The sequence below is a fragment of the Hordeum vulgare genome, chromosome 1H, assembly GCF_904849725.1.
Source record: "Hordeum vulgare subsp. vulgare chromosome 1H, MorexV3_pseudomolecules_assembly, whole genome shotgun sequence".
Lineage (NCBI taxonomy): Eukaryota > Viridiplantae > Streptophyta > Magnoliopsida > Poales > Poaceae > Hordeum > Hordeum vulgare.
The window spans coordinates 495,911,941-495,936,946 of record NC_058518.1 but is presented as its reverse complement, the minus strand read 5'-3'; the positions used below and the strand labels follow the sequence as shown (position 1 = coordinate 495,936,946).

The 25,006-nt window shown below is 45.2% G+C and overlaps 1 protein-coding gene across 1 annotated transcript; it reads right to left on the bottom strand.

Annotated features, from left to right (window-relative positions):
- Positions 1–10,084: 10,084 nt before the first annotated feature.
- Positions 10,085–14,098, bottom strand: LOC123449726 (wax ester synthase/diacylglycerol acyltransferase 11-like). Its single transcript, XM_045127049.1, has 7 exons — positions 13,640–14,098; positions 11,745–12,347; positions 11,570–11,636; positions 11,325–11,416; positions 10,987–11,202; positions 10,706–10,843; positions 10,085–10,621 (listed from the first exon to the last, which is right to left on the bottom strand). Exons 1-7 carry the CDS (start codon positions 14,087–14,089, stop codon positions 10,472–10,474), a joined length of 1,716 nt encoding a protein of 571 aa, XP_044982984.1. The 5' UTR covers positions 14,090–14,098; the 3' UTR covers positions 10,085–10,471.
- Positions 14,099–25,006: the final 10,908 nt, after the last annotated feature.

Here is a 25,006-nt window from a genome sequence, read left to right as displayed (position 1 = left end):
ACTTCCCAGTAGGGTAGCTCCCAAAATATAGATTTCTTCTTCCACATGGGTACGCGCTTATCAGGGCCGTTAGGAATAGGTTTGCTGCTAGGACCCTTTCCAAAGATTACTTTTAAATCTTTGACCATGTCAAATACTTCGGCACCAGTACGGATGACAGGCTTCCCCCGGGGTTCTGCCTTGCCATTGAAATGCTTGCCTTTTTTCTTTAAGGGATGCTTGGGCGGAAGAAAACGACGATTGTACGGATACACATTCTTCCTACAGTTGTCGAGATATATACTTTCTGTCTGATCCAAACAGTGCGTGCATGCATTGTATCCCTTGTTTGACTGTCCTGAAATGTTACTAAGAGCAGGCCAATCATTGATGGTTACGAAAGCAACGCTCGAAGGTCAAATTCCTCTTGTTTGTGCTCGTCCCACACACGTACACCTGGGTCGGTCCACAGCTGTAAAAGTTCATCAACTAATGGCCTTAGGTACACATCAATATCGTTGCCGGGTTGCTTTGGACCTTGTATAAGCACTGGCATCATAATGAACTTCCGCTTCATGCACAACCAAGGAGGAAGGTTGTAGATACATAGAGTAACGGGTCAGGTGCTGTGACTGCAACTCTGCTCCCCAAAAGGATTCATGCCATCTGTACTCAGACCTAACCATAAGTTCCTTGCGTCAGCTGCAAATCTCGGGAACTCTCTCTCGATTTTTCTCCACTGCCGACCATCAGTGGTGTGCCTCAACTTATCGTCTTTCATACGATCTTCCATGTGCCATCGCAACAGCTTCGCATGATCTTTATTTCTGAACAGACGTTTCAACCGTGGTATTATAGGAGCATACCACATCACCTTGGCAGGAACCCTCTTCCTGGGTGGCTCGCCCTTGATATCACCAGGGTCATCTTTTCTGATCTTATACCGCAATGCAGTGCATACCGGGCATTTATCCATATTCTCGTACTTCTCACCGCGGTAGAGGATGCAGTCATTAGGGCATGCATGTATCTTCTGCACGTCTAATCCTAGAGGGCAGACAAGCTTCTTTGCTTCGTACGTGCTGGCGGGCAATTCGTTCTTTCTTGGAAGCATCTTCTTCATCAGTACCAGCAACTTTTCGAATGACGAGTCAGTCACACCGGTCTCTGCCTTCCACTTCAGCAATTCCAGTGTGCTACCCAGCTTCTTCTGGCCATCTTCACAAGTTGGGTACAACAATTTGTTGTGGTCCTGTAACATCTTCTCGAACTGCAACCTCTCCTTTTCTGTGTCGCAACCTCGCCGTGCATCAGAAATGACCCGGCCAAGATCATCAGCGGGCTCATCTGGTTCCCGTTCTTCATCCTGATCTTCTTCTTCATTGTCTTCCATTGCGGTATCAGCATACTCAGGGAACATAGATCGGTAGTTGTCATCATCGTTCTCTTCTTCTTCATCGTCGTCTTCCATCATAACCCCTCTTTCTCCGTGCTTGGTCCAAACATTATAGCCCGACATAAAACCGGACCGAAGCAGGTGGCTCTGAATGACTCTTGAGGAAGTGTAATCCTTCTCATTCCGACATTCAACACATGGACAAAACATATAGCCACCACCATGCTTGTTCGCATCGGCTGCATCTCGAAAAGAATGCACGCCTTCTCTGTAAGCGGCTGTGCGTCGATCACCGTACATCCATGGATGGCTCATCTGTGTTATACGACAGTATATCAAATACAATCACGATCCTAAAAATTAGTACCGCACGGTCTAAACGAGGAAATATAGTTGCTAACTTTTTAGAATGGGTAGAAATAAAGAGGAAGAGGTTTAAGCGTGGCTCAGGCATCTCATATCGTAGTTGTGTTCGGTGAACTGAAGCGGCATCGCTCTAACACACATTTCAACAAACACCTCTAGTGCATCAAAAAAAGTGGAGAGCTAGCACCCACCCACAATCCTCCATCCAAGAAAAATGCAAGGAAGAGGGGAGAGGGGGGGCTGTGCTATATATAGGCAGAGGACTTTAGTCCCGGTTTGAGACACAAACCGGGACTAAAGGTGGCGCACATGCGGGCTGCACACCGCGTAGCCCTTTAGTCCCGGTTTGGGACACGAACCGGGACTATAGGCTCCTTACGGGCCGGGACTAAAGCCTCGAGGGAGGAATTGGGAATTGGGACGACGTGGCCGGGCCTTTAGTTCCGGCCCAGAGGCAGGCCGGGACTAAAGGGTCCAGGCCAAAGGCCCGTTTTCCACTAGTGTTCCGTCCAAGGAGCTTCGTCATGAACACCGATGACCGCGCCATGGGACGGCACCGGCTCCCCGTCCTGGTCGAGCAAACTGATCTTGCAGCGGGCCTTGGCTTCGTGGTCACTATCGGTGTGAACAAGATGGAGATAGATGGATATCCAACCAAATTGGTCGGGTGAGTGGCCGTCCCGGAAGTACCTCATGAACCAGCGATGGCGTACGACAACAAAGGTCTCGGACGTGATGCCTTTGCCATTGACGAGGCTCTTGGTGCCGGAGTAGCCGTCGATCTTGAGGACGTGCGAGCCGGAGATGGGCAATGGTCGGGCAACCATGGCTAAAGCGGTCTGCCACGGCATGCCGCCGCCGTCGCCGGTGGAAGTCACGGACATGGCGAAACCTGGAAAGAACGTGAGTATTTCGTCGCTGGAAGCTTGTGTAGTTGTTTTATAGAAGGGGCGACTGATTATGGATTGGTCTGCATTAATCGCGCACATCACACGAGCAGTCCGCCAGCGCAGTACTCGGGAGTGCTCCCGTGCACGCCGATCGAGTGGACGCCGCATGCATCAGTGAGGGCATCTCAGTTTGTTGGTTAGCTTGTCGGTAAAATATGTCATGTCATCAGTCAACACCTTAACATACAACTACTCCAATGGGTTGTATCTAGTTTGCCCAATAAGATGTGAGGTAATAAATAAGATGTTCTCTCATTCTACACTGGAGCTTGTGTAAGGGTGTTGGTTAATTGACATACAATCTTGCTCTCTTTCTTCATTTATTGCATGGCACGTCATTAAAAATCTTATGTGTCAAAATTACCAACAACTGAGGGTGATGAGCGGCCGTTCGCGCCGGTGTGCATCTTTGCCGAGGAGACGCACGCATGAATGTGGTTGGTTTTTTCCCAAATATATAACTCTCTTTTTTGACAGATGGTAGAACTTATTGACTCAAAATTAAGCATTAAATGGATATGAACACTACTACCTCCGTCACGTTTTAGAAGGCACAGTTAAACTTACGTGCATTTCCACAATAGACAAGGTTTAAGGCGCATTGCATTTACTTCTAGCTTCTAATTAGTACTCCCTCCGTTTGGGTGTATAAGGTTGGTCGTAATGGGAGTATCATAAGTAGTATCATGCATGTCAACTAGGCATATTTGTTGAGATGACATGGAATTAAATGAAGAAAAAGAGGGTTGAGTATCATATTAGGCTGGTCGTAATGGGAGTATCATAACTAGTATCATGCATGCCAACTAGGCAATTTTGATGAGGTGACATGGAATTAAATGAAGAAAGAGATGGTTGAGTATCATATTATGATACCGTATCATAATAAATTTTATACTACTATGTGTCATGCATGGCAATAAATACAGTGATCTATGATACTAATATATGATACTCCCTCCTTTCCGGTTTATAGGGCTCAAATCTGAAATCTCATCAACTAAGGTGAATTGTGAGTGGATGACACTAGTTTTAACTAGCCAATGAAATATTTCTCACATATTCAATTTCCAAGGCAATAAATGTAGCATCCTCCTTCTCATTGGACTTGCATGATGGATGTAAAAAACGATGCAAGCATAGCCACTCATCTCCTTTCTTTAAACTCTATGAAGTAAATATGGCGTGGGACTCAAAGCACTTTAATTCAATTAGACTCAAAATGAGCCTAATATAATGGAAATCTAAAAATTTTGAGATGAGCCCTATAAACCGTAAAGGAGGGAGTACTATGCATTACGAAGGTAGTATCATACACTAGTACTCCCTCCTTTCTGGTTTATAGGGCTCAACTCTGAAATCTCATCAACCAAGGTGCATCGTGAGTGGATGACACTAGTTTTAACTAGTCAATGAAATATTTCTCACATATTCAATTTCCAAGGCAATAAATGTAGCATCCTCATTTTCATTGGACTTGCACGATGGATGTAGAAAACGATGCATGCATAACCACTCATTTCCTTTCTCTAAACTCTATGAATTAAATACGACGTGGGTCTCAAAGCACTTTAACTCAATTAGACTCAAAATGAGTCTAATGTAATGAAAATCTGAAAATTTTGAGATGAGCCCTATAAACCGGAAAGGAGGGAGTATCATATACATGATACTAACTTATGATACTACCCATTAGGCTGCTCATAGTGGGGAGTAACATATAGTAGTATCATGCATATGTTACTATTGTATGATACTACCTTCATAGTGCATAGTATCATAAACTAGTATCATAGGTGTTCCCATTTATTGACATGCATGACACATAGTAGCATAGCATTTAACATGATACGGTATCTACCTATGTTACTATAACCCTCTCTCTCTTCTTTAATTACTTGTCACATCACCATGTTTGCTAGTCCCAAGACTATGTTACTAGCTATGATACCCCCACTATGGCCAGCCTTACAACCAGCCTTATGATACTGTATCATATTAAATGTTCTGCTACTATGTGTCATGCATGGCAATAAATGAACTGTTCTATGATACTAGCACATGATACTATGCATTATGGGTGTAGTATCATACACTAGTATCATATGCATGATACTAGTATATGATACTTCCCATTACAACCAGCCTAAGTCATCCTACGAAAACCAAATAATTTCAAAACACTTAGGCAAGGTGCATTAACTTTCCTCTCGTTTTTTGTTTTTTGATATGAATAAAGGAATCAACCAATAAGAGACGTGGGGCGTGTATATTTTTAATGACTTGAGAATAACAAGCATGACATGCGGTGGTCAGTTCATTGCATGCAATGGTATTAATTAGCAAAATTACATTAATTTTTTTGTTTTCCTCTCCGTCTTGGTCACGGTGCACAACCTAAGATGACCTATACACCAAAGGGAGTACTTCATTGTACTACTTTTATATGCATGCGTAGTGTGAATGTTATTTTTTGAAACTCATTTCACAACCAATCAATAACCACCTAGGTTCTAGATAATTTCCTTGCACGCCTTCTAAACCGTGACGGAGGGAGTACTACATAATCGGCATGTGGATAGATATGATGCACATGGCCAACACCAACCCACACACAAAACACGCATACAAATAATAAAATCATATGAGACCGAAGCTATGACTCAACCATGTAAGGAAAAAAGTGAACATATCCACCATGGACAAATTACAACTATGAACATATCCGCACTAACTATCTCATGATATCACAAGGAAAACAAGACTATTCAACATCAAGAACTTGAATAAAGAAGCGACCCTCAAACACCCATATTCTAGGTTTTCACCTTGAATAATCAGTTCGAGCATATCCAAAATGACACAAAAACAACGTCATTGTCAGGTATAAACAACACCGATCAAACCTAGGTTTTCTCCCGGGAGGTCAGCGAGGTCACTCATGTGTTATCGCCACCGCTTTTTCCACGATCTCATGGCTACATGCGTTGGGCTCAAAAATTGGCTGTCATTGTTGCACAACCGTACACTCTGTGTCAAGCCATCGTTTGCAGATTGCATCTCACCGTTGAATGCAATCACCAAATCCACAAAGAGGAACTCTCACAAGGATCTTTCTATGGCCTCCGCAGTCCATAGTGATGTGTCGTAGCTCTGAAAACACAATTGCTCCCTAAGGTGGTGTTGGTAATTAATAACAACATATATGTCATTGAACTAATGGTCTTATCCAAGTATATTTCAGAAATTTTTTAAGATGCATTGGCTAAAAGATTGTGAGGAGAAACCCCTTGGTGCAAGGAATGGAATAGCATTGGTCAAGCTTCAAGCAAGAGGACTCTACATTTTATATTTATGAGAAATCACTTTTGAGTCCATAGGAAAGCCAATAGTATTAAAAAGGGATGAAGTATTTATGATGAGTTGGTTGCTCAAGTGCTTAGAGATAGCCACCAAAAATACTCAGTCATTCTCCCATAAAAATCTTTGCCCAAAGCCTATACGTCAAAATCGGTGCCAGCAAGAATTCCATTTCGGCCCTACCAATTTTCCGCAAACAAAACCTTTGTCAAACCCTAGAATCTCGGTACCACCAACTTCCACTTTGGTGCCACCGAGATCATTAACCAATTTGCTGGTGTGTCAATTTCAAGAATCAGAATTCCTAAGTTTTGAAATCAGTCTCACCGAGATTTGTAAACTGCTCCAGGTGACCCATACCAGCACCATCGGGATTCATATATCGGTCTCACCGAGAATGCAAAAGTTGCCGCATTTAGTGCAGCTCGGTACCATCGAGTTTCATTTCGGTGTCACCGAGTTGTGCAATAATGTTGTAACGGTTGGATTTTGGGAGATGCCTATATATACCCCTTCACCACCTCTCACTCGCACAGGAAGCACTCAGAACACACATACACTTGGCATATCCATTTTTGTGAGAGAGAGTCATCTACTCATGTGTTGAGATCAAGAGATTCCTATCCATCCATTAGAAACTTTATCTCTAGCCTCCCCAAGTTACTTTCCACCCAATCAACCTCTTATATCCATGCCAAATCTGTGAGAGAGTGATTGAGTGTTAAGGAGACTATCTTTTGAAGCACAATAGCAAGGAGTTCATCGTTCTACCGCATCTATTACCTTTTGGACGTGGTGCCTCCTAGATTGGTTAGGTGTCGCTTGGGAGCCTCCTACTTCGTGTTGTTGAGTTGAACCAAGAAGTTTGTAAGGGCAAGCAGATCGCCTACTTCGTGAAGATCTACCCCGAGTGAGGTTAGTCCCTCGTGGATGTAAGCCATGGAGGAATAGACAAGGCCACTTCTTCGTGGAGCCCTTTGTGGATGGAGCCCTCCGTGGACTCTCGCAGTCGTTACCCTCTGTGGGTTGAAGTCTCCACTTACGATAGCACCACCTATCGAAACCATGTCAAAAAGCGTTGTGTCAATCTTTGCGTTTGATCTTCCTTCCCTACCCTCTACTTTTCGCTGCTATACTCTTAGAAATGCATGTGTAGGGTGTACTTGACTAGTCACAAATTGCTAAAACTGGCCCACAACTAAAATTTGGAAAGGGCTAAATTTTATTTGGTCAAGTAGTCTAATCACCTCCCCTCTAGACATACTTCGGATCCTTCAAGCTCTCATGGTCACACCTCTCAAGGCCCCAAGCCAAACCATTTGTCGTCGTCGCTGTAAGGGGACACTGTAACCATTTGTATGCCTCCCAAGTAGGTCCACCTAGCTGGGGGTCGATGCCTGCACATGTGGGCAGATCGTCTCTTGGAGGCCAGGAGTCGATCGCTGGAGAAGGTTACACGGTTTGGAAAAAGTCAGCGCATGAGGAGCATGAGGGTGGCGCACGGGATAACGCCACCATGCCGGTCACCTAAGCTCCTGATGCTCGCTAAGCACAACCGCAAGCCACACACGACGAGCTATAAGAGTGCATCCAACAGCAGCAAGGAGAGGGCATGGGAGATCCTGCCCCACCGCAACCATCCATGGGTCCGGCGCGGCTTCGTCGGTGAGCCCTCCAGTGGTGGAGTAGCCATGAGAGGACGTGGGAGAACTTGCTAAGTGGCGACGGCTAAGGTTTCTCATGTGTCACCTATCGCCGGTGGCACGGGGAACGAGAGCGGGCAATCCAAAATATATAACCACGGGACGAGAGCGGTTAATTCGTGTTCGCGTACAGATTTTGAAAGTTAGTTGGCCCAATAATTGGTACCAATCAATTATGGGAATCTTACTAGGACGAGGAACCTTCTGCACGGTCTTGGTATGGTTTATGAAGGTTTTGCCTCCTTTTTTCCTTTTTATTCTTTCTGTGTTTTTCTCTATCAGTTTATTGATTTTTTTTCTTTTTCTTTTTCTTTTAAAAAAATAAATGTTGACTTTTCGAACACATGTTGAACATATTTATAATGTATATCAAACAGTTTAGATACGGGTTGAACATTTAAATAAATGCATATTAAACATTTACAAAATACAGAGTGAGTTTTCTTACAATACATAGTACATATTTTTAAACACACATTCAACATTTCCAAATACAATTCACAAGCATTTAATTACAAATTTGCAAACATTTGTTAATAGAAAAAATTCTAAAAAATTAATGGAGATATTCTATATGTTATGAACTTCTTATAAAATTTCACAATTTTGTTTTACAATTCATGAACCTTTCTTGAAATGTCACCCAACATCATTTTGAACGCGTGGATATTTTGTAATATCATGAACAATTTTTTGAAATGTGCAAGTTGTTTTTGCAAATTAAACGAACATATTTTTATATTTTCATGAAACTTTCCAAAATATCATGAATTTTTTAATTAACTGAAAGAACGTGAATGTCGTCTAGAGGGGGGCGCATAGGCGTTTTAAAATAATTACGGTTTAGGCTGGAATAAATGCGGAATAAAACTAACGTTTAATTTTTTAAGCACAAAACCTAAAACAACTAGGCTCACCTATGTGCACCAACAATTTATGCTAAGCAAGATAAACAACTAAGTGATAGCACGATATACAACTTGGCGTAAAAAGTGCTCAAGTCCCATGTCTATGGTGTGACAATCTTGGTGCCACTTATCTTCTCTGCAAATCTAGTGTTTCATGCCATAACAAAGCATATTGAAATAGACTTCCATTTTGTTAAAGAAAGAGTTGCACAGAAACAACTTAACATTTGGTTTGTGCATTCTAGAGACCAAGTTGTTGATGGATTCACTAAGGCTTTACTTATAAGGAGCTTTGAAAACTTCAAGCATAATCTTAACTTGATGAAGTTGTGACTAAAGAAGGGTATTAAACGAATCATGAACTGACAGTCGCACCATATCTTCATGTACAAGCCAGCCAACCGAGGAGGATCTCGTAGAGATGGGTTGTTAGGTAGTTTATCTTCTTATCTCTTGTAATCTGATAACTACCCCGTCTTTCTTTCTCTCCAATTATCCTCTCCTGTAATCTCTCCAACAACTTGTATGCGTTGTACAGGGAGGTGCGCCCCTGCTATATAACATGAACCCGTCGCCTCTGATCGAGGTAAGACGTTCCCGCAATCGCACAAACCGGAGAGAGTTCAGCAGTCTCAGCTTTGATGTCAAGTAAATCATACTCAATCATCATATCTCATTTTAAAGTCCTAAGTTCAGCCTCTATATTCATACTCCAACACTTGGCAGCTCTCTGAAGATTCCTCATATTGTTCTGCCAGATGGCCACAGAGTTTTTGCCTCTAACAGGTTTAGACCATGGTTTGATAACTCCTTCGCTAAAATCACTTCTTAATAACCCTCATTTTTCAAACTTAGAGCTAGAGCTTTTGGTTCTCTGCCCTAAGCCAGAGTCCCAAAAAGAAAAGGGTGTGTGATCACTTCCCAATCGTGGGAGCGCTTGGATGGATACTAGAGGGAAGTTACTATTAATCTCAGTCGTGCAGAAAACTCTACTATGGTAGTCACGACTAAATCATCCTGGTTATCAGCCCAGGTGTACAATCTATTTCCCATTTTGACCTCTAACAAGCTCCAGATTTCAGCCCAGGCATTAAACAAATGACACCATTTGTGATCCATCCTGTCACTGTTCTTATCTGTGCAATATCTAACTAGATTAAAATCACCTCCCATCAGGTGGGGACAGGATTGTCCACGAAAAGCAAGTGCAACTCAGAAATGAAGCTCTCTTTACCAGAATCATACGAAGAACCATAAACTACTACCACACGGAAGGTGAGGTCAGTACTTATAAATCTAACCATACACGACAATTTTTTTTTAATATATGCCAACTAATTACCTCAAACAAATCAGAATCTACCCCCATCAGGATGCCTCGGGTAAGCTGTTCCAACAAAAATTCCTACTTCCCAGTAGAGATTTAAGGGAAGAGTCAGCAATGACCTCTTTCTTAAGTTGGAAAGAGCCAGCAGTGGAATCATGTATAATCATTTACATTAGTACTCCCTCCGTCCCAAAATAACCGTCTTAAGCTTAGTACAAATTTATATTAGATCTAGTATAAAGTTGAGACAGTTATTTTGGGAGGGAGTATTTTTTAAGTTGGCATCATATAGACGAGGGGTTATCCCTCGTCGTGGGCTTCGTTGCCTCACTTGGCATCTAGTCCGGAAACAGAAATGACTTATTATACTCGACCAGGAACTTTACAAATAAATCCAACCTATCAAGTGGCTGCCTATAGTATATTGGTGCAAATTTTGTGTCATGTTCTACCTCCTAGCTAAAATCTAAATTTAATTATTTCTATGATGTTGCTGAAGCTGCCTGGCGAACAAGCCTGAGGGACTCGGCAAAGTCATCCAATAGTTGATGAGAGTCCGGGAATTGCTCATCATCCACTGCGAGGACAAGCTTCATGATGTTCATGTAACTTTGAAAATGCACGGTTAGAGCCTACGCACAATCAAATAAGACAAGGATTAGTCTGGGAGAACAAGGAATCCGCGCAATTGACAACCTTGTCAGGAAAGTGCTTACATGTGGATGCCCATAGACACTTGTGGCGATATAGACGATCGGATGACCATAGAACTGCACCTTCTCGGTAGGTCCGGGCAGGCTTGAGAATGACATGGTGGTGTTAGTGAACATGCCATAGCATAGAGCCGCGGCTGCCTGTTAAAAAATCCACATTTGTTTAACACAGTTATGTATGTATACTTGGAAAATTCAGTGACGTTTTTCTTCCAATGTGGATTTGGAGAACATTGACAAACTAAGCAAGCATTGTCATATCAAAACTAAGGAGAAGCCAATACCTTAATGCCGAGGAGTTTCACCACTAGATTTCCACTCCAATATGTGAACACCGCTTCCAAAGATCTCTTCTTCCTGTCCGCTGTCTTTTTCCCCTGCCGGATGTACTCGAGAGGATCATCGTGCATCGCTATACGGAACGGGAGCACGATGTAACCGATCTGGTTCCCCCATTTGACAGTGTTGTCCTTACTGGGATCCATCATCTGTGCCAATGTCTGCTCAAAGAAGAAGTTCAGAACCACTAATTAACTGTCATGGTAACTCGCTTAACGTGTAGATTAGCTTTTGAGGGAATAAATCTTCTCGAGGAAAATGCATAAGACAAATTCAGGCTTACATGTAGGCCGGGTGTTTTCCGAATGTTGACGAGCAACGCCGATCGCATGCGGATGTTCTTTTGCGGCTTGCTCTTGTCGTTGCTGGTCTCGCCTGAACAAGATTCAGAACAGAGAAAACGACCGTCAAATTATCACCCTTTTTTCCTTCCTTTTTGCGGGGCAATTAGCACCCATTTTCCGTAAGTAGGAGTATATGGCATCCGTGGTAGTTGACTGATCAACTGAAGAACACCGCACCACTCACCGGTCTTGCGGAAATAATAGCGCGAGAGCGCCGCCGAGGTCACTCCAACAAGCACATCGTTCACAGTCTGCAGAAGCAGAAGCACACACCATTCACATTCAGTCAAGTCACCGAGCTAACATATATAGATCCAGTCACTGGTGATCAAAAAAGAAAGAAAGTACGAGGATCTTACACACTTCATGGCATTCTTGACGAGCTTGACGTCGTCGAGGTCCAGGGTGCAGTTGAGGAAGCGCTTGCGGCGGAACTCGACGCCGGGGGACCCGAGGAACGGCGTGGGCGAGTCGCGCAGGAACCACGACGTGGCCACGAAGAGCGCCACGTCCACCAGCGTGTTCCAGGCGAGCGCGACGAGCGACCAGGCCCAGGCGGCGAGCGCGAGGGTGCCGGCCGAGAGCGGCGGGGCGGCGGCGCCGGAGCGGCGCGGGGGCGGGGGCGGCCGCAGCGCGGGCAGCCTGGTCGGGTCGGCGGCGCTGCGGGTGCAGGCGGTGAGGAGCGAGATGAGCGAGACGCCGTCGCCGAGGGAGTGGTGCATGCGGATGGCCACGGCGGCGGCCGCCTCGGAGGTCGGGAAGTCGATGACGTGGAGGTCCCACAGCGGGCGGGAGTGGTCCATGGGCCGCGTGGACAGCGAGGACACGTAGTCCTCCAGGGCCCGGTCCGGGTCCGCCGACGTGGCGGCCGGGTCCAGGTCCGGGATGATGACGTGGTCGTCCAGGTTCACCGTGGTCCGTACCCACCGTGGCTTAGCGTTCTTCTTGGCGTCGTCCGACACCTGCAGCGCAGTGTGTGTTTTGTTACTGTGGAGCTGAGTAATCATGCCGTAATAGATCAAGTCCTTGAAAAAAAAAAGACGTACTACCTCTGTTTCAAAATATTTAAAATTCTAGCTTGTTCTTAAGTTAAAAAAAATACTACTTCATCCATCCCGATGTATAATCCATTTTAGACATGCTAATGCATCGTCTTTTATCACGTTATTATAGAAGCATTAATAATCGAAGTTACAGTCAAGTTAGACACCGGCTACGTTAGAGAGGCAATAACGATTTTTCTTTAGTTTTCAAAAGCCTCGCGCGCACAGTTGTTGGTGATCACAATTTGTCCTTTTGAGACTTGGTGCTAATTTCTGGTCCTGCCTGCGTATACATAGCTTAAGCACGTCTCTGTCACGTGGCAACTAGTGAATTCGCTGAAATTTCCTTCCAGAGCCCGGCCCTGTCGGCGCGCACGTCAAACGGCTGTTTAATTGGCATGGTCTCCAATGTCTGCGTTGATGCATGGCGAAGGCTGCACGGGCACGGCAGAGAAGCGTCTCCCTCTCAACCGGTGACCGTCGTTTCAGAATTCAGAATTCAGATGGAGAGCACACAAGACATCGGCTTCGTGCTGCAGGCCGGAAAGTGATAAACTGAAGGGGACTTTCGGCAATCACCACGACAGCAAACGGAATCTGTTTTCGTGATAGGATCGACATAATTGGGAAGATAGCGAGTTGTTTATGTCAGGCAGGCAGGCGGCCAGCTTTCAGCTTCCCTTTCCTGCACGCAGATTTTTGTGGGACAGCGATCGGTCGCCACTCTGGTCACGACGGCAAAGTGGAATTTGTTGTCGTGATGGGCCTCGCCGCCAGTGCTGCAGAGGGAACGATGTCTAGGCCGCCAGCTTCCGGCCAGCGGTTCCCCTCTCCGATCCTGCACGCCGGCGCCGGAGCGCAACGGCATGCTCCTTGATCAAGCGTGGGATCAAATCAATCCGGCCATAAAAGGAGAAAGCTAGCACCAATGAATGAAATAGTAAGAACTTTGGAAAGGTGATGCGTGATTCGTCCTTGCCCACTCTCGGAGCTCGCTTTCAGGCATCGGATTCAGATGCCTGGAAACTTTATAAAACTGTTGCCTACGATGCTACGAGAAACCTATCAAGAATCCGAGTCAACGCCATGCGCCGCTCGCCGATCTCGGGACGGAACAAACCAACTGTAGCCACCATCTTTCTCACTATTCTTTTCTATGCGCAAGTTGCGAGGAGGCCGGGGAGGGTCTGGTGGGGAGCAGGTGGCCGAACCTGGACGCTGCAGAAGCGTGGGTGGCGGACGAGCGTGGCCTGCAGCCCGGCGCGGGCCGCCGCCACGTCCACCGGCGCGGCGAGCCCCAGCAGCGCCACGATGTAGCAGTTGAAGTGCGCCTCCCGGAACAGCCGCCCCGCCGGGCTCACCGGCTCCGCCCCCTCCACCTCCCTCCCCCCTTCACCCGCCCCCTCCTTGCTCTCCCGCTCCATGCCCCTGCCGCTGGCGCCCGCCGCGGACGTGTTGACGGAGAGCGCGGCGCGCCTCCGCAGCGACGAGGAGGAGGGGGAGCCCGCTGCTGGATCGGCCGTCGCGGGAGGGTCCATGTCGACCGACCGGTGCTTCGGGGGCGAGCAGCCAGCCGTGCCTGCCGCTGCCGGTGTGGTGAGAGCGACGGCGGGGCTGCGCCTGCGCCTGCGAGTTGGCGACGACTTGTATGGGATGTCCATCGTCCCGGCGGGCTTGCGTCGTGACTTTATCGTGTCCGCACCGGGTTGGGGTTGGTTGGCAACAACGGGCAGGTCGGTCGGCGGTTGGTTGGGCCTGACTGGTCCTCTCTCGCGCGCGGGCCGGAAGAGGGCCCGGAGAGCAGGGGAGCAGTAACTGCATTCATCGTTTGACACGAGAAGAAAAATATTCGATGCCATTTCACCGGATCGCGGCTGTGCTCAGTTTCCCGGTTTCCCTCGTTTTGTATTCCCTCTATTTTTATATACTTCCCCTGTTTCTTCTTTTATTGGTACTTTCTCTATATTTCTAAGTATATATCTTTTTAGACATTTTGCTACAGACTATATATGTTTGCTATGTGTGTAGTACATAGTTTACTTTTTATAAAGACTTATATTTAAAAACAAAGGAAGTGCAAGCCAACGGGATATCAATGCATGTAGCTCCAGATAGACCAAACGCTCGAGGTCACTATCTCAAGCCACGATTTCATATTGTAGTGCATCTTCGGTTTCAAGTTTGAAGTTTGACTATAAATTTGATCAACGAGATCGATTACGACGGGAGCAAAAATTCGTATCGAAAATACGAATCCAATGGTGTAATTCATGCTCTCGTCGCAGTCGGTCTTGTTGGTTAAATTTAGATCTCGTAAAGCGCGGGCACACTACATTATGAAATGGAGGAAGTACCAACTAACAGCGACCCCAACAAAATGAACGATGGGTCCTCTACGGAGAATTTGAATGAGATTCAGGGAATCACCATATGTATATTAAGCAGTTTTTTTTCAATGATGCTATTGTCGAACCTTCTCACGTTATTCCGCTTGTGAAACGTCTTGTGAATGATGAGATGAATACTCACTGTTGGAATACAAGTTGTATAGAAGTAGGATTAGTGTTTAAACCTGTAAACCTTTCATATCTCTTCTTCTGTTATCTTCTCTTGGAGTGGCCATCTCTGTAATTCTCTCGATCAAACTGTTGTGCGATCCACTTGTAAGCCACGACAATTACCATATAAATACAAGCGCGGACTGAGAAAAAGGTTTAACGCTTCCCACAAATTTTTACACTCACATGTACAAACCTTTTTCTGATCGACAGATTAGATATGCTCTCTTTCTTTTAGATTGGATCTTTTAAAGCTATGTGTCCGGATGGTTTCCCTGGGAGTTATGTATCGATGTACTTTTGATCATAAAATTGCACCGAAGTAATTTGGGATTAACGACAATGCGGAGAAGATGAAACATGATAGTATGTCTTATTCTTTTCTAATTCTCATTATTTTGAAGTGTAACTTAATTTCACCCAACAATCATCATATCATTTCTACCTCGCCCTATGAGTTGGGCATGTAGATCTCACACCTACAAGATCATTGCATGGATATCTTCTTGCCTATAGTTTGTGAACATATATTGCATTCGTAACTTGGGTTTCGAACTTGATAAAGTTCTAAACCTTTCGATCGAAAGTTAATTTTAATAAATTCTCAAACGCCTTGGGAATGTATGATTATATTATTATTTTTCACTTTATTGAGGACTTGAACCATCCGATGGCATTGATTGGAACTAAACAACGTATCAATTCGTGGTCTTTGTGGGTCAAAAATCCTAATGGGAATCCACTGTAATCCTATGGAAAAGAATTATATTCCTATCCTTTTGATCATTGAATTCAACAAAGCATTTTTTGTAATATATTAAAATTCCAACAAAGTTTGGAGAAACCTAAATATTTGCTCGAACCTCATGGAAATACGCTTTACATAATCCATTTTCTCTCTCGGTACTATCTCCAATCAAGTGCAAAATCAAAGTATTTCCTCTAATAATTCATTTTTTCCAGTAGAATTCAACATGCCGTGATAAATTAACTATGTGTTTTTATACTATTTCCATGTTTTAAGAATCATCCCATCCAAAGAGGGCCTCAAATATTTTTGCGAAAAAGAGGGCCTCAAATAATGCCTAAATTTAGTTGTTGATTTTTTTCCCTTTGTTATTGGCCAAGGGAAACGGTAAAGAAAACTACGCTTGGTAATTTCACTCCCTAGTTGGTGAGTGTACAATCTTCCATGAATCACGAAGCTAGCAACAAAAAATTTGTAAACAGCTAGTCGTTACTTAATCTGGACAATAATGACCTATTCATTGACACTTTATGTAAATAATGGGTTCTCCTTAGAGCAACTCAAATGGGTTCTCCGTTTGGGTCGGCGCCGACAAAAAAGATGGCCCAGCGCGTCGATCCATTGTCAAAACGCGTTTGCTTCGCGCCCGCGCCGACCCATTTTCGTTCTAAATTTGGGATTGAAATGCGTCAGCGCGGACGCGAAGCGGACGCGCGCGCCCCCTCGGTGTCTGCCCCCAACCACCGCGGTCAACCTAATTTATGACGGCTGCCATCCTCGGGCCCACGCATCGGCGATCGTGGACGATCTTTTTTATTCCGAGCGTGCGGTGGGTTCCACCACCCGCTTCCAGAACCCGCTCCCGTCCCCACCTCGCCACCTCTTCGGCGACCGAAACCCTAGCCCACCATGGCCGGCGGCTTCCCAAACAAGGGCAAGGCCCCGCTCTTCCCCCGCGCCACCTCCCCGTCGTCTTCTTCCCGGCCTCGCCAGCGCGTGAGTGCCCCGGTGCACCAAGCGCGGTGACACTGGGAGCACCGCGTCGCACTCCCTTACCCCGACGTCATGCTGCCGCACGACTGGCACCTGGATCCGGAGAGGATTCCGGTGTCGGCCGTACCGCGGTCGACATGGGTCCATCTGGAGGAGGTGACGAAGCGGCGGCGTCTGCTGACGACAGAGCAGCGACGAGACCCCACATACGCGGCCGACTCCCCAAACTGGGAGTTGTGATTCGCGGTGGAGCACAAGGAGCAGCGCCGCCGTGGCGTTCGCCAAGTGCAGCCAGGAGGCCCTCCGCCGCCGCTGCCTGTCGTCGGCGACGAGGACCAGGAGGCTGAGGCCGTCTACCAGGCGGCGCTCGCTGGTATCCTCCGCGACAGCGAGGTAGAAGCTCGGCGCGCCGTCGAAGAGGAGGAGGCGTACCAGCGGTAGCTCGCGGAGGTCATGGGACTGTCGGCCGCCGACGACTGCGTCGTACCACCTCCGTCGGAGCCTGAGCCCGAGCTGCCACGGCAGGTCTATCAGTGGACCGACGTCGTCCAGGAGTTCGTCAGCGCACCGCCCATCTGGCCGGGCGCGACCCCGCTGCAGGAGTAGGCCTACCTCGAGCACTGGAGGTCGGTGCACCTGCAGACGGAGCGCGCCGAAGGCCTGCGGCTCATGGAGCTGGAGAATGAGGAGGAGGAGGAGCGACGGGAGGCGGCGGCGGAGGAGCGTGCTCGCGCTGCACCGCCACCACCACAGCCCGCGCCGGCGGGGCAGACGACGGAGGCGCAGGGAGCTACCCTTTGGAACTCGGTGTTCCCCTGGGCCAGTCCTGCGCCAATGCTGGTCGACCTCACCGGCCCCGACGCTTCGTGGTCGGCTTTTAATGTTTAATTATGTTTGATTTTTTTTCTCGTCGGCAAAAATTGAGTTCAGTCAGCGTTGGACGCATGAACCGACTCATTTGCAAAAGCAGACGTTCGTGTCCGCCTCGTCGACCCAAACAGATAAAAAGAAACGAATTCGTTGTTCGTTTGGGTTGACCCGTTATAGTTGCCCTTACCGCCCTTCCTTATGGTTGATCCTTTCTGTTTCCGGAATAGATGCCAAGTGTGGTAGCAAAGTCTATATTCGTTTGTGTACTTTGTGATGGTTTATCTATAAAAAGGATGAAAAGTTATTTCGAGATTGGGATAACTACCACTCTTGTTTATGGGTACATCAAGGTAGGCTTTTTAAGAACTGAACAATCGTCCTAGATAGGACAGTTGTGGTAACCCAAAAAATAAACATATAAATTTTGACATGTGCCACCCGATGTTGGAAATTACTACTTCACTTACACCCTAATAGACAGTTGATGCATCGAGTATATGGAGCCGGCCATACATGTCAATCAAATCCACCGCACGCGTCATGCACTCCTTGGTGAGCGTCTCCAGACGGATTGGGTTGGCGCGTTGTAATTGTGAGTTCACCTTTCTTGCCATACTTGCTCTGGACGTGGGGATCGACAGTCTCTAGCTCTTGGTGAGCGTCTCCTATGTCCGACAGTACGTCGTCTTTCGAGCCAAGACAAAGAGGGTGGTGGCCCTCTTCAGCTATGGAGGGAGGTGTTATTCTCTGGCTTTCAAAGCGTAACCATGTCCATGTCGTCCACTCATTCCATGTTGTCCCAACGGTGCTCCTCCTGTTTGTCCTTGGCGCCTGAGGGTTGCGGTCATCGGTTTATGCTAGGTGTGCTCAATCTTAGTATCTCTAGTAACTAAAATTGTCAAACTGAGTGTGTATTTGTGGGCCGAACTGACCTAATGTGCATGCAGAAGTTCTGAGACTCCTTTGTAACATTCGAAAAAAAAATTGTCAATTGCAACACTAATATTAAAATTTCATAATGCTGTGACGTCTTCCCTATGAGAAATTAGTGGCCTGGTATTTTTATTTGGATCGAGATAACGCACACATGTTTAATGATCACATGTTACATCATGTCATCGCATTCATGTACAAGTGACGAAACTAATATATTTTAACTATTTTTTCTTCTGTGTTTAAAATAAACTTTGACATGTTATAAAAAAGGAAATTAACAAACTAAACTTGTCATGATAAATTACTAAAGTTTGACATGATCCATGAAACAATTTTGACATGGTTCATAAGTAAAAAAGAAATATGTCGTTAGTTATTTTTAAAATGCATGGTCAATGGCACAAATTTTCCATGAACAATAAACTAAAATTGTCATGATGAATTACTTAAATTTGCCATGATACATGCACTAAAATTTGTCATAGTTCATATAAAAACTTTCGTAAAAAGAGTCATTTGTAACATTAATATTAAAATTCCATAACGTTGTGACGGTTTCCCTATGACAAATTAGTGGCCTCGGCGTATGTTACTAAAATCTTTTTATACGGCGATGATCTATTTGCAGGTGAAAAATATCAATCGGGTTGTGGAGAGATGACTCCGTTATGAGCTTCGCTTGGCTCATTCACGAACCATGACGCGTGAGGCGGGCGGCGGAGGAGGAGCGCGTGGGTATCACTTTTCTTCTCAAGCTTCAATAGGAAGTGGAAAAGACTCCCTTGTAAGGGGATACAAGTCCTCCTCCACTAGCAGGTTGGTGCTAAATTTCTCACCCCATCCCTTGTCATGACACATACATGAATTTTTCTGAAATTATTGGATGAGACTAAATCCCACCCCATATTTCAACATCAGTAACAGTACCATTCCAGTCCTTATTAAAGGGACATGCTTGATGGTATATAAAAATATATTAAATCAGTCACATGAAACATTCATTGGCTACATTTAGCAGGACATGTTGATCCACGAGGACCTGTTGCGGTATAAATTTGACAAGATCACCACGTACGACGACGAACCAGAGACACAATGAGACTTGCGGAGCATCATGTCTTTCATCACCTCAAGACAAGCTACCCTTCCCTCGTTGAGATCATCATCAACTAGCCCACGACCGTGTCCAGATCAAACGTCCTCAAGATAGATATCTTCCCAACCTAAGGGCTCAACAACAGGTGCATCGTGTGATAATATCTATGGTGTTCAATGGAGTATGCAGTACTACCCCGACGCACGGGCCTAGACATGCTCTAGGCTACCAAGTCGAAACCTAGGCATGGGCAGCCCGGCCCGACGATCCATTCTCCAACCCCGCCCGAAAACCTGGGCCAAGCTGGGTTGGACTTTGTGTTTGGGCCGGGCTCGGGCTTGTTTTTTTTTGACCCATTGCGCATTTTGGGCTAGGCTCGGACATGGCATATTAGGCAGTTTACATGAAGGTCCGATCTGATCCGGCCGGAACCGGGTTCAGGCTAGATTTTGCCCGTCGAGATTTTACAGGCCCGGCCTAAAACCCGATCTGGCCCAAGGAATGCCCAGGTTTAAGCAGGGCCATGGCCCAGGGCATAGCTAGAAATTCATTTGTTGAATGTAGCAATAATGACACACTGTAGTAACAGTAATGACTGTAGGTCCACGGCTGGCTTTTGGCAGAATACGACTACAACATTGTCTTTAGAGCATGGTTAATAGTATAGCCAACTGCTGACTATAAGCAGTCTTATAGCCCATCTTATAGCTAGCTTGTACAATAGTTAGCTATAAAAGAGTACTACTTTTATCATATATGGCCCACCTTTCATTCTCACAAAGCACCTAGGAGCACGTGCTAGCCGTTTCCCTTCTCTCTCCTCTTCTCTCTCATCCAACTCAGCAAAAATATAGTATTTTAATCCTTATAGTCTGCTGACTATACCTTATTGTACTTGCTCTTACGGGCATACATTAGAGCACGCTAGTTGAACATCATTCTCATCATGGGTAATTACATTCGCGCCGATGATGTAGCCACCATCAAAGAGCGGAAGAGATCTCTTTGTTTGGTCCTGATGGGAACCCGGTGCCATCGTGCAGCAGAGTGCGCTAGCGGATCACCATGCAAATTACTAGTGGTTGGGGCCCGCCGTTGCGGGCCGTTTGACAGGAAGTTGTGCGCACCATACCCTTGTTTCAAAAAAATTTAAAAAAATTATATCATGTAAACATTACATTCATCTCAAAAAGAAAAAAAAACTAAAAAAACTTTTTTTTGTAAAGAAAAAAATCTTCCTTTTATTTTGAAAAGACTTTCTAAGACAGTAGGAACATCTTTTTTTGGTGCACCAAATCACTACTAAAAAAGCCTCAATTACCGATGGTTCAACCATATGTAAGAACCTAAGAGTGGTTCAACCATATGTAAGAACCTAAGAGTAGGCTGCTTTTATCATGGAAGGAGGCATTGCACTAATAGACATGGCAGGAGCAGCCTAATTTTAGACGAAGAACACCTGAGATAGGACACAACAACAATGAATCCATAAATATTACGGTAGAGTAAAAGGTCACATCTGGCATAATTTGACAAAATCAAAAGTACAAGTAGGAAACGGTTACATCAAACATACAAAGAGACAAGAGAGTACATCTGAATATATGGTGACCATCACTCCGTTGTGCTGGCGTGCAATTTTCTTTACTCTGAATATATGGCAGCAGCAAAGGTAAGTAAATGTATCTATGAAACTGCAATTAGCAGGTGCACCTAAAAGAAAATGATGATCTGACTCTGAGGCGGAACAGAAGGAAGTTTCAAAATGACTATGGTTTCACTCAGATAACATGGTTAACTTACATTTCAATTGTACTTGGCACCATCATGACAGGATAGTTTAATAAAAACATGTTTGGTAAGACATACTAAAATTATTCAGTGTGCGGTATATGTATGTTGGGAAAGAAAGAAATAATACACACCTCTGATCCAGAAGTATGTCGAGACCTTGAGCGAGGACCTGAATTACAGGATAGTACCCATCAACCATCAAACCATGGCCACAACTGAGAACATGTTCCTCACCCAAGTTTTTGAGAGATATTTCATCTGCATCTGCAGCAAACCATGCCTCCAGCTGACAGACACACCATTGCAGGATTCGATCATCTAGACCTTCTAGCCTATAAATTTACAACAATATCAGTCCAACTCTTATGCACCAACCATCCAATTTATATATTGTATCTTGGAAAAATCATGTGTCAGCATGTAAAAGATTGTTGTCGTGTGGAAGCTCTTCCTTTCCGCCTCCACTGCCTTGTGCCCCTGCTGCTACCAAACAATTAACATTCCATTATTCTTGAGGTATCTATCTATATCCGTAGCAACATAGGGTGTTTATCCAACTTCAATAATATCTAAAAGAAAGACCATTATGTCAATTAGAACAACAAAAACAAACAGGAGTATTTTAATCAAATAAAGAATCACTTGTATACTATACCTAAGACAACAATATGAACAAATTCAGAATTGAGCAAATGCACGAACGCCTAGTTATCAATGTATAGAAAAATTACATTTGTCTGCAGTAAATTTATAACTGTCTAGCTGAATTAGTCTTCTTACATAAGCATATATCCTCCCAAGTAGTAAAAAGCACCCTAATATGGCATTCACCAACTCTTTTCACCCATTGCTATGTAATATATTTGCTTTCCCATTAGTTGAACGAGGCCAATTATAAGGTTGTGCACTAAGGTAACAAAGGTAAGAATATGCATAAGATACGCCTAAACATGTCAGTATATAATCAAATAGCATATCTCATTTAGTAGGAGGTTTTCCTGTAGAGGCGCACAGCAGCGGCGATGAAATTTCGAGTTTCATTTGTTTGTAATTACACAAAAATGGAGTTTTCTTTGTTTTTGTAGTTACACAAAAATGGAGTTCACTAGTGGAATCACATGTAGCGGAGTTGTTCAATCAATCGACAGGAGGAAATTGATATATGCACTAAGCACCACAAAGTTGTGTAACAAGAAATAGAGGAAAAACTGAAGGAAGAGGCAAAGAAGGAGCTCTGAATATTTGTAGCTGGAAAAGCGGATCATGAACTCTCAATATTCCTAACCCAAGACCGCTGCAGCAAGGCTCGTCATACAGGAAACGTAACTTCTCACCTCCAGTTCTCCTTGGGCTTACACCCGGATGCGAGGTAGGCGATGAGGTCCCCGTTGGTGAGCGTCCTTCGTCAACTTCGTCGTCTCCAGAGGGTTTCGCCGCCACGGCCCCGCCGCGCCGACGCGGTACATCTCCACCCCCACCTCATATAAAACGACCAAGAATCACCTCTACAACTCGCCGCCCAAGGCAGGATCTCCGTCGGCGGATCTGAGGAGGGCGCCTTTTGCGGTTGCCAGCGCCGGAGAGTCTGGGATGAGACGATGGGGCAGCGGCGGTGGGGGCGCCGACCCTAGTCCACCCGGGGAAGGGAGGAAGGAAAGGGGAGATTTTTTTCACTTGCGCTGGCGGCTCTTTTTTTTCTCCCAGCGATCTCTTTTTGTCTGCTAGCGATCGGAAGTGGCATAGCTCAGATAACGCCCATCCCGCGTAGCTTAATGTGTTTGATTCCGTGGGCGAGGACATGGCATGATGAACCTCGTCGAGAGTAGCGCCTTGGAGGGATCCGGATACCTGAAATAGGATGTTTTTTGTGTAAGGTTTGGTATCACTACTTTGATCTCAGAGTATGGTCTTGAGCTGAGACCGGAGAATACAAAACAAATTAAATAGTATTTTCTTCGTTCCAAAATAAATGATTCAATTTTATACTAACTTTACTATAAAATTGAGTCATTTTTGAGTCCCTTATTTGGGACGGAGGGAGTACAATGATCATGTTGATAACACGTTGTGTTATTTTAGACAATATGATTGTCGGGGATGATGCTGATGGTGTTGTCCAAACCAATAATTTTAAAGTGTTTGAAGAATAAGTTAAATGCCGAAAGATTAAGATGCATATCAGTTTATGAACTTTCTACATATGCATCAGAAAAAATTATCATGTGCACGTGCAGCTGCTTAGTGATCTTGTAGAGTATGTGTGGATCTACAATGGAAACCAAAGAGCCGATGACTGAGTTCTGCACTCTAAAGAAATCTTATGCAAACACTATTTCTTTTCGCTACCCAATATTTTTATTTACATGGGACATTGGGGTGTATGATTGACGGGCATGGATATGAGAGTCCGGATTTGAAATATGTGTACTAGTAAAAAATGGTCCATTTGTTCCGGTTCCAGAGACCCATTAGCCCTGGTTCCATGTGGATGATGAGAGCAAGATATGAGGACCCGTCCGTATGCGTTTGCATGTGGACGCATTCGTGGACATATAAGAGGTCGGATTTGTTAAGTTTGATTGTGGATGCTCTAAGTATCGACCATGCCTGTCAGTTTACTACGAATCCCATCATCTTTGCGCCCGACAAAAAAAATGATTATTTGACTTTATCATAAACTTTTTTAAAATAAGTTTTCATAATGGGACTGTTTAGTTTTTGCCATCCACCGAGTATCCGAAAAAGGGCCCAAATCCTCGGAAGCAATGAATTTTAGCTGTATATATTGTATTTGTTGGAACAAGCTAGGTCGGTGATGGTTTTTGCTCTAAACATGGCAAAGCTTAAGGAGTCAATTGTGTATGGGTTATGTTTAAAAAAAATTAAGCTAAGCGGGCTAACAAAGCTTCTCTATCTATATTAGGTATAGGGAGAACCGGTCTATGGATCCATGGCCACAACATATAATTAGCTAGCTCCTCCACAATGGCCTGCCTATAAAATTGCACGTCCACAAGAAAGTAAGCAGGCAGGCATACATGCATGGGCTGCTATCTATAGCTAGGTGTATATATAAAAAGGGTAACACCAGCTAGCTAATTCGCTCGCTCGCTCGCTGCAACTTAATTACACCCAGACACCTGACCAAATCAACCGTCCATCAATTTCCTCCATCATCACCATAGCCATGTCGCTGCCTTAGGCCTACACCATGGTTCTTCTTGCCCTTGCCGTCACCCCGGATGTCCAACCAGAACCAGAGCCAGGCCTGAGCGTGTACGTGGAGGCCAACAACGCTACGTGGGCGACCGCGCCGGCCCAATTTCAGTGCAACCATGTGTTACTAACCAAGGTGGATGTCAGGACGCCGGAGGTGAAGGACGTCATCGATCGGAATGTCAGTCTAGGTGGGCGCCAAGGCGGCAGTGGATGCAGCCGCCGAGAAGCCATCCACGTGCATCGTCGATTGCGTCGACGAGCTTGCCTCCACGTGGAGCTAAACAGGGAGCTTCCTACTCGCTCCCATTTCATGCCAGTGAGCCATTGTTCGAGATGCTGTTGCCGAATGCTGCCGCCGCTCCAC

Coding starts and splice junctions, on each gene's coding strand:
- LOC123449726 (XM_045127049.1), bottom strand. CDS start 14,089: ATGGACATCCCATACAAGTCGTCGCCAACTCGCAGGCGCAGGCGCAGC. Junction 11,417..11,569: donor CTATTATTTCCGCAAGACCG/GTGAGTGGTGCG, acceptor AATCTTGTTCAG/GCGAGACCAGCAACGACAAG. Junction 10,622..10,705: donor GTGTCTATGGGCATCCACAT/GTAAGCACTTTC, acceptor GATTGTGCGTAG/GCTCTAACCGTGCATTTTCA.